Source organism: Trichoplax adhaerens, genomic scaffold (genome assembly GCF_000150275.1).
Source record: "Trichoplax adhaerens TRIADscaffold_1 genomic scaffold, whole genome shotgun sequence".
NCBI lineage: Eukaryota > Metazoa > Placozoa > Uniplacotomia > Trichoplacea > Trichoplacidae > Trichoplax > Trichoplax adhaerens.
This window is the reverse complement of record NW_002060943.1, coordinates 12,392,568-12,407,093: the sequence shown is the minus strand read 5'-3', so window position 1 is coordinate 12,407,093 and position 14,526 is coordinate 12,392,568. Positions and strand designations below refer to the sequence as shown.

General features: G+C 33.9%; 3 protein-coding genes across 3 annotated transcripts; 1 reads left to right on the top strand and 2 right to left on the bottom strand.

Moving 5' to 3' along the window:
- Positions 1 to 3,222: 3,222 nt before the first annotated feature.
- TRIADDRAFT_52753 (uncharacterized protein) lies at positions 3,223 to 4,371 on the top strand (the record flags this gene model as incomplete). The annotated part of the gene is made up of 2 exons (XM_002109048.1): positions 3,223 to 3,547; positions 3,902 to 4,371. 2 exons carry the CDS (start codon positions 3,223 to 3,225, stop codon positions 4,369 to 4,371), a joined length of 795 nt encoding a protein of 264 aa, XP_002109084.1.
- A 2,641-nt stretch (positions 4,372 to 7,012) lies between these two features.
- TRIADDRAFT_52752 (uncharacterized protein) lies at positions 7,013 to 11,578 on the bottom strand (the record flags this gene model as incomplete). Its single annotated transcript, XM_002108323.1, has 4 exons — positions 7,013 to 7,061; positions 7,123 to 7,279; positions 7,422 to 10,686; positions 11,564 to 11,578. 4 exons carry the CDS (start codon positions 11,576 to 11,578, stop codon positions 7,013 to 7,015), a joined length of 3,486 nt encoding a protein of 1,161 aa, XP_002108359.1.
- A 1,169-nt stretch (positions 11,579 to 12,747) lies between these two features.
- Positions 12,748 to 14,397, bottom strand: TRIADDRAFT_19940 (uncharacterized protein; the record flags this gene model as incomplete). Its single annotated transcript, XM_002108322.1, has 8 exons — positions 12,748 to 12,866; positions 12,971 to 13,043; positions 13,201 to 13,258; positions 13,581 to 13,644; positions 13,794 to 13,865; positions 13,974 to 13,997; positions 14,102 to 14,179; positions 14,307 to 14,397. Coding segments are annotated over 8 exons (579 nt in total), but the record flags the coding sequence as incomplete, so codon positions are not given.
- Between the last annotated feature and the right edge of the window lie 129 nt (positions 14,398 to 14,526).

The following is a 14,526-nucleotide window of genomic DNA, read 5'->3' as shown; positions in this document are numbered from 1 at the left end:
AAGCTGGAAATAATGTATCTTATGAAGGCTTATCTGGAATCTTAATTATTTATATGTAGTACTTAGCGAATCTAAAATATAGCCGTGTATAATTTTTTCAGTTCATTTTCAAGCCAGCGACTCTATAAACATACCAGTAGGCATATTGTCACACGCCACTAGTGACAAAGTAGTCTACACACGCCAATCCTTGCGGAGAACGCCACTTACTGACTTATAGAGGCGAGATTAGCTATATCACCAAATAATTCAGTTCCAACGACCGAATACTGTGGTATAATTATAGCGTCACAGATAGTGTAGACGAGGTAGTCAGAGATTTACTACCATTTATTACTGAAGAAATCTTGGCACCCAAGATTATAGTCTTTACAATTTAATAGCAATTGATAAACTAGTTGACTATCTAACCGACTAACTAATTAAAAAGGGATGTATGAGAAGACTAATCAATCCATTAATTAAAGGAAAAGGAGTGATGATAATAAAGTCTAACAGACGCTATGAGTCTATAACTCTTTCACTTACGCGTATATTTACGTATAAAATAATATATTAACATAATACTAGTATACAATCAATAGAATTTTAATTTTAACCATGACGTAGTTGTTGTCATATTCTTCTTGGAAAATATGCATGATTGCAAAAAAATAAATAGCGGTTCTTATAGCTCATTAATGTCCCTTTGATACTGATGGAGCTTTCGTAATTTTTATACCAGTCTATCAGATCGCATAAATGAATGGTTCCAGAAAGCGTTTACAACGCGTTCAATCATTAGTATTTTTTCTAGTATCTTAGAACTCCATCATAACGTGTAGAATAAAGTACACTGTTTCATGTAAGAAAAATAAATTCCCTCCCTCTCCCGAAAATGATATTTTAATTTTGTATTGTGGACTTATAGTCCTATATACCGCAAATAGTTAAGACTAATCTTTACGCAAGATTTAGACAATAATAATTGCACATAATTAAAAGATGTTGCGAATTGCATCGTGCAGAATAAAAGATATTGTTTTATGCAGGATATACAAATTTCAATAGTATGCTATTATCCCGTATGTAACAAACAGAGCAATTAAAAGATGTTACTAATTAAACCTACCAAAGTTTCTTACAGAAGAAATAAATTTTAACCATGAGTTATGATCTCGCATATAACAAACAGAGTTATTAAACGATGTAACAAATTTTACATCCACCTCCATTTTATGCTAGATAAACAAATTTTAATGATATGTTAAGGCTCTATGCGCTATTGACAATTATTAGGCAATCCTTGCGTAAGATTTGAACATTAGTAATTAAAAGATGCTTTTATCTCTCAGATTTACTCTTCATCTTATTCTATATTTTAAAATTTATAGCCGATACGCAACGTATTTACATCAATTTCATGCGGATAAGAGTGATTTTGAGGAAACAGCATTGCGTCACATGATCAATATTGCTGATGTAGTTTTGAAATTAGAAGGGTCAAAAAAGTGAATTGAACTCTAGCTTGGATTTGTATCTGAATAAAATATACTCTTCAGCATTTATTAATCTTGGATTATCATCATTTGGTAAACAGAGACCTTGAGAGTTATATTTTACAAGTTTTCATTGTTTTATAATTTCTCTAATGAACTACTACTCAAATCATGGCTAGTTCAAAACAAGAAAGAGCTAAGTAATGTTATGAAGGGCATAACTCTGCCACATCAATGAAATCTTCAGCTTTGACTTGTTACTTTCTGATAAATACATACTTTTGCAACGGTGTGCTAAGCTATCCATTAAAGAATGACTTTCATTGAAAATCAAATGCGGTAGTTGATTCATGAATATTAAGCGTAGTGTAAAAGCTATCCTGTTCGAAATTACTATGATTGAATCCTTTCTGGTCCATAGACCGCATATTGGAGAGAAGGATGACTGGCAATTAACACCTTATTAGCCATCACACCAAACTGCTAGTTATGGCAATATCGACTGAAATGCGCCATTGAAGTAGATTGATGGGCATAATTCTTTTGCAAAATGGGTGTTGACTTTATTGAACATAACTCTTCCGTGTCATCAGTATGCTAGCAAGAGATTCTATTAATTAATTAGCAGTTTATTGCAATTGCAATTAGTTCTGAATTTTGTACTAAACTACTGTGACTAGCTACAAGTTACTTTCAAGTGGATCGATACTGAGCAATTCTACCACAGAATGCCTTTTACTTTTATTCAATAGGATTCTTGCTCGTATCCAGCTAAATAACAAATGATCGGACTAGTGGCTATATGCAGTTTCGTCGAATAACGACTAATTTGGTGAATTTTATATTCCGTTCTTATCAGACTATTTGATCGATTTGTTTTCATCAATGCTCTTTATTTTCATTCTGCGTTGTTTACGAATAATATATCCAGGTGATATATTAACGTAGCGATCCGAAAGATCGCAGTTATAGAGTTACGTAGCACCATCATAAAATTTTCGTTAATGCTTTTCGACTTTACTGCCTTTTATTTCATTCCATTATATTGGCTTTAACAGTCTACAGTAATTCTAAGCTAGCATGTCTAATCATAATAACGCTGTATCGGCTCTCTCATCTTCGACATCACTCTCCCTCCTACACCCACAACTACCCAAGGTGGAAAATAATTTATTCACTCTGATTTTATTAACACCTTGATATACGGTATCAATATTTATTGATCATTTAAAATTTCTAATGCGGAGAAAATTAAATTTTTTGCAAGGTATCATTCTCCTGCATCTTGTGCATTTTCTTTTATTCATTACTGTACTGGCATAGTGATAACGATAAAACTAGCAGCATCCACTAAGAAAGATCAGGAAGACCAATATTGCATATTATCCAAATCATCCTTTGCAAGCATCATTTCCTCACCTGCACGTTATGGAGTAGTGCAAACGATCAAGCTTCTTGCACATTCTATATTAGCGTAGCAATATTTGCTCATCCTAATCACCAGGAGAAAGGACAGACCGAGAGCAACACGATATGCCTTGAGCATAGGAAATATAGCTCGACACTTTTATGTTTTTATTCGCACCTATTACCTTCGAGTAGATTATGCAATAAACAAAGCGGTTTATATATTGTATATCTCGAGAGGATAGTGACAAGCTCTTAAATCTCTGCAGCCAGCGAGAAAAGTTCCAAGTAACATTATCCAACCCATAGCAGACAGTCAATCAATTTATTGGTGACGATGGATTTGAAATTAGTCATAAAGTTGAACATATTTTCCATCTTTGCCTTGCTTGCCATCAATGTAGTCTACAGTGCTCATCTCGATGATTTCGAATGCTATAATCCAGGTACCCGAGGTTCGGATTATTTCGGCCACAAAAACGTAACACGAAATGGCAATCGTTGCTACCGTTGGTCGCAATTAATAATTTTACCTTACGGTGTTCAACCGTATAAGCATAATTTCTGTCGAAATGATAATCATCGCTATGGTGGACCATGGTGTTTCATTAATGAGCATATCTGGGATTACTGCGACATACCCAGTTGTTTGTTTATCCACGGTATAAATATATAAAATGATAAGTATTGCTTGCTATTACTAATAGCCTTTATACAAATTGAGCTTATTAGAATCATTTTTTAATTGCTCTGTAATTTCTTCCCCAAGTCCACTAGCTTTTGCATTTCAAGTAGAGCGTTCTATGATGATTTTACATTGTGGCCGTAGTTTTATTATAGCGGAGTTTCATCAGACTGCTAGGAGTTGGAACTATCCTAGTAATGATAAATCAATATCTCTTTTAATCCAGAAAAGATATACATTATCCTATTAATGATAACCTAATATCTCTCTTTTAATCCGGAAAACATTTATCCTTCTAATGCTAACCTGATGTCTTTCTCTTTCAATCTAGAAAAGAGGAATCGATATCCAGCTACCTTGCCTAAATTGCCTCTCCTGTATAATAAACCTCAAATTTTAGTTAAAACGAAAGCATTAATTATCACGGAGACCATTGCTCGCACAACTACTACAACCAAAACAGTGACTGAAACGAAATTAATGTCAAGTGCGGTGCCACGAATTGAAACGACAACTATTATTTCCACGGTTGTTCAGCCAACGCCAGTTCCGTCAATTCCAACTTCAATCCAAGTGATCACCATTACTCCATCTGATGTTCCTCCTGTTATTTTACGAACTACCATTGTTTCTCCAATTTCCACGACAATTACTTCAACGCACACTGCCTTCATGAATGTAACTGTGACCAAATTTTTAAGCACGGAGCCTTTGACTACGGTAACTGAATATCAAACTGTCACTTTACTTCATAACGAATATGAACCAGGCTTTGGGGAACGAAGTCAAATCGATTACTAGAGTCAAGGTTTTGTCATCTGCGTCATAGAATAAAAATGAACAATCAAATCGATTGAACGAAGAATAAAAGATTGGAAATGTGCAATTCCTCTTTCTGATGAAATTTCTTCATTAATTGTGAAAATAAAAACGATAAATGGCATAGTATTCGTTAGATGATCATGTCAAAGCGCCAATAAGATCATTCTTGAATAATTTTTATTCGGTAGAATTGCTACTTTGACAAAATAATTGAACGTAGCCATTTTATAGCCTAGAATCAATTATCTTAATAAACATGGCCATGATGTGCAACAATTTCATAAATTGAAGTTCTGTTTTTATAAGAGGCAAAAAATATTAGCTTGAGATAGAGGAAGATTACTCCACCTGAAATGAAAACGTAAAGTCATAAGTGGACGCTAGCAGAGCCCGTGATTGAAGTTGTTATGTGAGGCAAAAGTGAATAGCGTGAGGTAGAATTTGCTACATTTGAAATAAAATTCGTTCAATTCTTGCTGTATCAGCATTACATTTTGCCATTCATTATGTTCATTCGTCTACTAGCATTTAGAAGTTTTAGCTCTTTAGCAAGGTCAAATAAATCGAAGCTATATTGTGCAAATTACTATTTTATAGACTTAAGTGGTTGTACAATTGAACATCAAAATCCCTTGAAATGCTTATTAGACATGTATATTCTAACTGAATGTAAATCTCGGGCGTTTGGTCATGGTGGCAGTATTGACATTGAGAACGATTAGCGATATCAACTTCTGAGAGTACACTCGATCACTGCATTATCCACACAACCTGCGCCAATTAAATAGCCATCAACATTGCTTGCATGGTCAAAGCATTGATAGTAATCTACTGTGGCAAACAATTTTTCTGCTATTAAATCAATTTGTCATGATTAGTCATGATTATACATCGGTATTTAGTGGAGCGCTAAATGCTGGGCAGTAGAGACTGACATCAGTGCTAATTATAATTATTCCGCCCATGCCTGAGCCTACTGTTGACCCCGAAAATTATAGAGTTAGTGCGAATATTAAACCTAAATCATTAAAATAAATGACAGTTATATCTAATATGGTTTCTATCCAATCTCCGAAAGAAAAGCAAATACATTCGCACGAAAGGATTACAAATTTGGCATTACGTTTAACAGATGTAAATCTAAGTCGTGCCTATTGAGCAAATATGGAAGCAATGACATATACAGCCGATTCTTGTAAGTCCATAGTGGGAGTAAATCCATAAATGGAAAACTTCTAAAGTAATTACTCCATATCCATATTTCTCTATTCACCATGATCGCGTTAGCCTATCCTGATTATCTTAAAGATGCATTAGCCAATCTATTTTTGCCAGTTATGATGTGGCTTTATTTAAACTCCATTTTTATCAGGAACTTACATCTACCTTCATCCTACATTTTAAAGTAAATTTCTATTCTGAATTGCACTCGCTTGCCGTATCAAATTACTTTTGATAATCGCTAACCCGGAACCCTGTGATCTATAATAGATCATAGTGATGAACGATACGTTGACAATGGATTACCTGCAGCTTTAGGATGTCCATTTTCTTTATGGTATCTTTCGCCATTTTTACATTCTAACTTGCAAATATGGTTACAAAGTATTTGAATTCATTCCTGAATATCTATTATTTATAGCACTCTCTTGGAGCTCGATCATAATTTTATAACGGTCACAGATGGCGGTAGTTTTTGATCTGAAAATGTCTAAATTGAGAGAAATTAGTTTGCAATCATTGCAATGCTGCTGCTTTTGATTGTGATCTTCCGCAAACTGCAAGCTAACATGTTGACAAGACAAAGCAGATTCGCTTAAATGACCCAGCTACAGTCTGGTGATTGACCATTCTATTCGGTAATGAATATATGCCTGCATCTATTTTAACGCTTAGCGCATTCTCTGCAATAATACTGTACTGTATATACTTTCATAACATAGTTAATTAATAAAATCAACTGCAATGGTTTTGCTTCGTATTCCAGCACTTGAAAGTTTATAATTTTGATATTGATAGCCTTAAAATATACACGTAGAATAGTTATAGTTTCTGATTTTAGATTGACGTATATTTTTTAGAGAGTAATTTTATTTGGCTTATTTCTTTATCCAGAGGATTCTGACAAGCTTATATTAAAGGTAATTCTTAAATTTCATATTTCATATTTCTAAGAGGATTTCTGCTTAAATATACGATAATATTAGACTACATGAACTTCATTTATCAACTTTATACTTGAAGCACAAGATTAGGCATAGCATAGACTGCACAAATAGACAGTGTCAATAGGCTAAATTGTGACATACGAGTTTGCATACAATTTTTAAAACTTACGAATTTACTAATTGCCAACACTTGAGAAATAGATCAGCCTTACAGCATGTAATGCATAATTATTATTACGTAATTTATTCCAATGCTAATCAACTTATTTAATAATTAATCTTTATGGCTATTACAATATGGGCATTTATTTGTGATACTTCTACGATACACTGCATATCCTATCATGGCTTATCAGTATCCAAGAGTTATTGTTCATTTTGCAAATATCCGCATCGAAGCAATCAAATAAAAGAAAATTGACATCCATCAAACAAAGATTACTGAACGATCACTATTTGTCATCTTTCTTTTTCTTTGATTTTTCGTCAGTGTTTTCACATCTATGATTTAAGCAATCATATAAGCATATTTAAATTGAAATCATTAAATGAGGTTACCAACCTTTTTTCGCCGTTTGTTCTTGCCTTTGATGAACGTCTTGTTCTACACGGCTTTGCCTTGGTTGAATCAATTTCGTATTGTATACGATTTTTACCGGTTTTCTTGTCGCCAGTAATCAACTGGCATCCATTTCGAAAGGTTACATTACCGTTTAGTCCTATAGCAAAAAATAATGATTTGCTAAATAGCTTTATTATTGTAATTTAGGTTTCACTTGCACAAATGGTACGAATACAACTCGTACTTCTCTTTCGATTTTGAGTTTTTAATTTTATATTAACTCTGATAGATAGTCTTACCAGTATGATTCGATGACTGAGCATTTTCTTGCGAATGTGTACCTGGATCCGTACTATTAGCATCTGCTATATCCATTGGAGAATAGGAAATGTTGTTCCTCGTTAATAAAAGACCATGTTGTGCACGATTCTGTTGCCAAGATGCGTTACTGACCGCATTCATTACTTGCGATGAGCCAGAATTATCTGTCGGAAACGCTGGCAATGGATGATCACTTTGTCTCGAACAGGCTATTTCTGTGGCCAATTGGCAGAAATTTTTGCATTTGTTTGTACGCAAGAGTGGATTTCTTAGCCATATTGGAATACTTTGAGGGTGATGTTGCACTTCATCTTTTTGACTGGTAGTATTAGCGTCCGATGCATCTGAATTATAGCTGATACGAGCTGAATTATCTCTTTCTAAGGTAGCTTTCTGCGATAAAGATTCATTCCTGCTTTCCTTTGATAAATTAGACGCATACTTGGATACCTTATTACTAGATACAGAGCTTGACGTAGAATCGGCAATGTCTATTATTTGCCTTTTACGGCTTTTGGGCAGAGTAAAATTAACAGTACTGTTGCTTGAAGATATGAAATAAATGTCGTCTTCAAGGCTACTATTTTGGCGACCATTAAGGTTAACTTTAGTCGAATTGGAATGATTGAGCGATGCAGATATCTTTAGAGCATCATTCTTGGCACTCTGACCTGAAGATATTAAATAAATGTCGTCATCAAGACTAACGTTTGGGTCATGATTTTCATTTGTTTTAGTAGAATTAGAATAATTTAGCGTTGCAGAGATGTAAGTGTCGTTTCCTTCGTCGTATGACGATCGGTTAGAACCGTGACAGGAACAGTAGCAATTTGGATTCCTTTTCTTGAAGTTATCCTCATTCGATAATGGATTTGATTTGCTATAGCCATGCCTTGCAGATTCATTTTGGTAAGAATAGCCATTAACCGATTCCTGATTTATTCCAGGGTGATCTTTTTTCCTACTTGACTGTGCCCTACCCGAATAAAGGCCACATTTTGGCATAAGAGCTTGTGATCTGCTGAATTTTCCATTAGGGGTTGAATGCCTATTCTCAGGTCTAGATGATTCGCGGTAAAGATTATTGCCACGGTTATCCAATCTACTTTGATGCCGATGTAAAGTAGAATTATCAACACAAGAATCCAGTAGTGGATGAGTTGGCTGATTGCTATGCAAAGAATGATCTAGATTTCGATCACTTGTGGAAGGAATTAGCAAACCTTCATTTGAGTAGGTCATTAAATAACCGTTACTGTTTTCACTGATGGCATGATTTTGATCAAGACTAGAAAGATCATCATGAGACTCTGACATTGGATGGGTTAACTGCTTGTTATGCCATGAATAATCAAGATTCTGCTCGCTTATTGAAGAAACTGGCAACTGTTTACTCGAATTGGTCAATAAATGACGATTCTTAGTTTCAACTTGATTTTGATCAATACTAGAATTGCTAGCGTGGGAATCCAATAGCGGATGAGTTATCTGCTTGCTGTGCAAAGAATAATCAAGATTCTGCTCACTTACGGAAGGAAGTAAATCTTGATTTGAATTATTTATTAAATAACGATTCGAATTCTCAACGAAAATTTGATTTTGATCATTACAAGAACTATTGCCACGGGAATCCAATAATGGCTGAGTTATCTGCTTACCAACCAAAGCATGTTCAAGATTCAACCTACTTTCTGAAGGAAGTAAATCTTTATTTGTATTAATTATTAAATAACGGTTTTCATCAATAACTTGATTTTGATCAACACTGGAACCATCATCATGAGAATCCAATAACGGATGAGTAATTTGCTTGCCATAAAAAGGAAGATCAAAATTTTGCCCATTTTTGGGAGTCAGTAAATCTCCATTCGAATTGGTCATCGCATAACGGTTTTCATTACTAACTTGGTTTTGATCCATACCAGAAGTATCATCATGGGAATCTAATAATGGATGAGTTATCTGCTTGTTGTGCATTAAGTGATCAAGATTTTGCTTACTTACTGAAGGAACTAAATTTTCATTTGAATGAATCATTAAATAACGATTTCCATTCTTAACCTGATTTTGATCAATGCCAGAATGATCATCATGAGAATCCAGTGAATGAGTTAGCTGCTTGCCGTGCGAGTAATGATCAAGATTCTGCCTATTTGCTGATGCCAGTAAATTTTCATTTAAACTGGTCATTAAATGGTGATTTTCATTAGTTAACGGTCCATTAATGACCTGATTTTGATCGACAGTAGAATGGACATCATCAGAATCTAATGGACGAGTTGGTTGCTCGCTGTGCCAAGAATGATCATAATTCTGCCCATTTGCTGATGGAAGTAAATCTTCTTCTGCATGCGTCATTAAATAACAGTTTTCATCAGCCTGATTTTGATCAAAGCTAGAATAAGTAATATGGGAATTCACTGGGTGATTTAGTTGCTTGTCGTGCAAGGAATGCTCAAGATTCTGCCTATCTGTTGAAGAAAGTAGTAAATCTTCGCCTAAACTAGATGCTAAGTAACGAATTTCACTAATAACTGGATTTTGATCAACGTCATCGCTATCTATTTGAGAATTGCATCTTTTCCGCCTTACATATTGCGACTGCTGACAGCTTGAAGGACTCCATTGATCCTTGAATTTTGGAGAAATGACTGGATTTTTCGTAGCATTCTTGCTGTTATTTTTAATCACTTGAATTTCATCAGTAGCAAGTCCTACATCTTTCGGCGAAGAATTGCTATTGGAGACAATACTGAGTAAATTATCTAAATTTTCATCATAGTTTTGAGCATGACTATCCAGAAAATTGAAGATTTCATCGTTCCGTGGGCAATTGCTATTGGGAATAATTTCGTGTAACTTGTCTAAATTATCATCGCATGTTTTATCATGGCAATCTGGGAAACCGAAGATTTCATCGTTGTGTGAACAATTGCTATTAGCGATACTATTCTCTAGCTTGTCTAAATTTTCATCGCATGTTTGAACATCGCATTCCGCGAAATTGAAGATTTCATCGCTACAGTTTAATTTTAATTCATTTTCCATCGAGCTAGTCTGGTATTCAGAATGGTGTCCTAGTTCAAAAGATGTTAAATCAAATTGCTGAGTAGTAGAAATAGATGATTCATCTTCAGTAGGACTTGAATTAGAAGGACAATCTCCTGATTTACATTGGAAGCCAGCAGATATTGTTTTACTGCTATCATTCGTAATTTTATCATCAGTAGAAATGGATCTCATCTACAGATAAAGAAATAAAAAGGAGTAAAATTACGAATTATTCTCTTCAGTAAGCTGCCATGAGTACGTCCTTCTACTAACTAAATCGAGATGAAGTGAAGGATAATTTATCGAATAATTTCACCGATAAGAATTATCAATGATGTAAGTACTTGGATGATAATTAATAACGAGTAGAAATATATCAAATGAACATAGACTTTCGATAAAATTTTTCTTTCATTATTCAAACTGTCATTAGGTTCTGAAATTTCAATGTATGCCCTAACGATTATACTTACTGCGGAAGATAATCAACTTCTGTTTCGGTAAGTTAATCCTATTTAAATGATCATTTATCGGAATTCTGCTACGTCAGAGCTTTCTCTTACTGTAATGCCAATTTTTAGTTCAATATTATACTGTTAACCGATAGCTGCCTTTCTTTTTTCATAGGATTGCCGTTAAACTCTCATCTAGCGTATAGATAAATGAGGAATCAGGTCTGCTCGCGCAAGATTCTTGGGGAAGTCACTTCAGTCCTGTATTTAATATTCACGTACGTTTTTAGCCAGGCGATGCTGCATGGCTACAAGTATTTTGGGCGATATCCATATATAGGATTTAGAATCAAATGGATTAGAGTTACGTTGATGAATAAACAGAATAGTTAGTATAAGAGGATAGATTGAAAACGTAGCAAAATTAATCGTGTACGCTCTACTTAGCTAGCTTTTCATGTTAAAGTTAATTCTATATTAATAAAATCGAAGCTGATTTTAATCAACTGTTCAACTTGTAGCCAAGGTATCACATCATAACAATATATCTATCGTATCTGCTTTCTTAAAATTGGCACTGTATTAATTTAGATGATAATAATTATAAATTAAATGACCTTTTCATGCCTCATGCTTATAGTGAATTTTTTTATGATACTGCATGAAAATTGGAATTTAAATAATACTGGTTGATGGTGTTATTGCATAGATGATTTTTTTAATATTCATATTTATCTTGTGGTGATAGTAATTAGTTTCATTTACTGTGATTGGCTCTAGCTATTACGTGAGAATAGTAATACTTCCTTGGAGATATAGTCTAAATCAAATTTGCAACTGTTCATATTTATCTTCTAGTGATAGTAAATAATTTCATTTGCTGTGATTTACTCTAGCTATTAAGCGTGGATAGTAATACTTCTTTTGACGCGTAGTTAAGGGAAGAGATTCTCTGCAATCACGTCTCAATAAATGTGACGTTCAAATTAGAGGCATTGCTAATAATTAATGTTGATGTCAAGAGATCGAGTTAAATCATGAAATTCGTTGATCGATTTCTAACTAAAAGGAATGTCGCTAGTAAATGCGGTAAGCAGTCATTAACCTACTTAATAATGGTAATGTCGATTTTTAACAGTTGGACATCACCCGCACTTCAAGTTTACTATTTAGTCAAGATTGGCCATTCAAATTTTTCATTGATAGTTTTTATATTGTAACTCTAGATGTTCACATCATCTTGTCGTCGCTGATAGGCCGGCTGTTGAAGAAAATTTAGATTAGTATTAAGCTCAGATTTATTATAAGAAAACTTAGATTCATGATTGATTGAAAACTTCGATTCATTGAAGAAAACTTAGATTAGTATTAAGCTCAGATTTATTCATGAGACTATTAGATCAAACTGAAAGTAATCAGTGAAGATTAATAATAATTTCTATATCTTTTGGAAATGTACTTTCTTTTTGAGACCATATTTTAACTATTGATAAATCATGGTTTAGTTATTGCTAAGAACGTTAACAAATTATAACCGATATTTCAAGAAATAAAGTAGTCCGGAAGTCATTGGCTTATAAATTAAGTTTCATTAAATAAATTGCATTAAAAAGTAAGGACTTGATAAGTGCAATAGACAAAAGTATGATATTTAATGCTAAAAATATAAATTTCCTTAAGAAAGCGGTTCTGGATCCAGTATCATATTATAGATTTTATAGTTTCTCGCTTTCAGTTTCAATTTAATTACAGACACAGCTAAACTATGCATAAAAAAGATAATCATTCCATTTAAAATCGATTAGTAGACAGAAAAAGGAAGACGTTCGCCAGTTAGACCAGCTTCTAAGTTGTAGAATGTCCGCATAATCATTTCAGTCCTAGTATCAGTTGTTGCACTTCCAATGTGTGGAAAGATTACTAAAGAAAAATTTTAATAAGTAGAAATGGTCGTCTGAATTAATATAATCGAGCAACATCTTATTAACATGTAAATTAAAGCAATACGACTGCAACAAATTTACCACAATTTTTAAGCCCCATTAACGGGTGATCAGTAGGAATCGGTTCTGGAGTAGTGACATCTAGTCCAGCAGCCTAATTTTTTCATGTATATTTTCAAAATAAACAGAAGGTAGTTTTAATGGACAAAGATCCAATCAATGCTGACAATGTCATGCAGCACGAGTATACTTTGAGATCTCGAATTTAGTATGGTCTCAATATTGTTATCCAATAACAAAGTGAAATGAACCTGAATTTGTCCGGTGGTTAGAGCAGCATACAAATCATCTTGGTTGACGACTGGTCCTCTTCAATTATTCAACAACACGATATACATAATGTTATTGTTACAATTTCTGATTGAAAGAATTTAATTATTACTTTCACTACTTTCTTAACGTTAATAATGATCAGTAAATGATCTATGCAGCCACTACTTTATGTGATTTGTATAGTCTTTGTGATTTAAATTATTACGATGTTTGCTTACACATTTATGCTCGTATAGTATGACCTTAAAGCAGAGTATGCATAAAGTGCACTGCTGTATCACGCTGCGGATTGCCAAATGTAAATAATATCAAGCAACAGACACAAGTAGTGACACCAAGCGTATAGCGCGTTACATACCTGCTAATGTTTATCATAATTGCATTCTTTTTCATTTGGGAGAAGGCAGCTTGATCAAAAAGACCTAGAGCAAACAACAGTAAAATTATGGTAACTACCTTTTATCTCTTCAGTTAGCTGCTAATTTTTTATTTGAGATTTTGGAATTTTGCATCAAGGATCTAACTCCGATCATTGATCAATATCATAAGACGACAAGTCTAGATAGCATACTTTTCGTTTGCGGTGTCAGGGCACAGCAGATGATTACGATATCAGATTGTTGTAGTAATGAAGTAAAGTCGACTGGCCATTAGCAGATGATATCCATTTAAATCATTTGATAAAAATACAAATTAAGCGATAAACATATATGTGGTTTACAATATTATTCATTCTATACGCCTACCATACCGAAAGTGCCATTAAATTTAGCCGCTACAATGAAAGCAGAATACCATCACATTAGGCTACGCAATAGCAGATATCACATATACATTGAACCATAATCGATCTTCGTAATATTCAATGAAATAATATACCTTCTGACTTTTCGGAATGCCCACTGTAGATTATTCGGCCGACACCAAATGGAATTAAACGTTCCACGACAGCCAAGCCTACGATGTAGTTATCACGGAATTGAGCTACAACTATTTATAGTTATTTCATTGAATTCTATTGACGAATCATTCGATACCAAGAAAGAAACGGTAATTAAGCCATGACACACTTTTGACCACTTACCTATCTTTCCCAAGCCAACAATTCCAACAGTCCTTCCATTTAGTTGAGTACCACATAACCACATCATATTAAATGGTCCCCATACTCCACTACAAGATATAATAATAGGAATATTAATTACTGTCACAAAATGTATTCAAAACAGACACGATCGCAGATTTAAGTTCTATTTATTAATTTCACTGATAATTGCGTGAGAGAACTCAATCATATCATTATC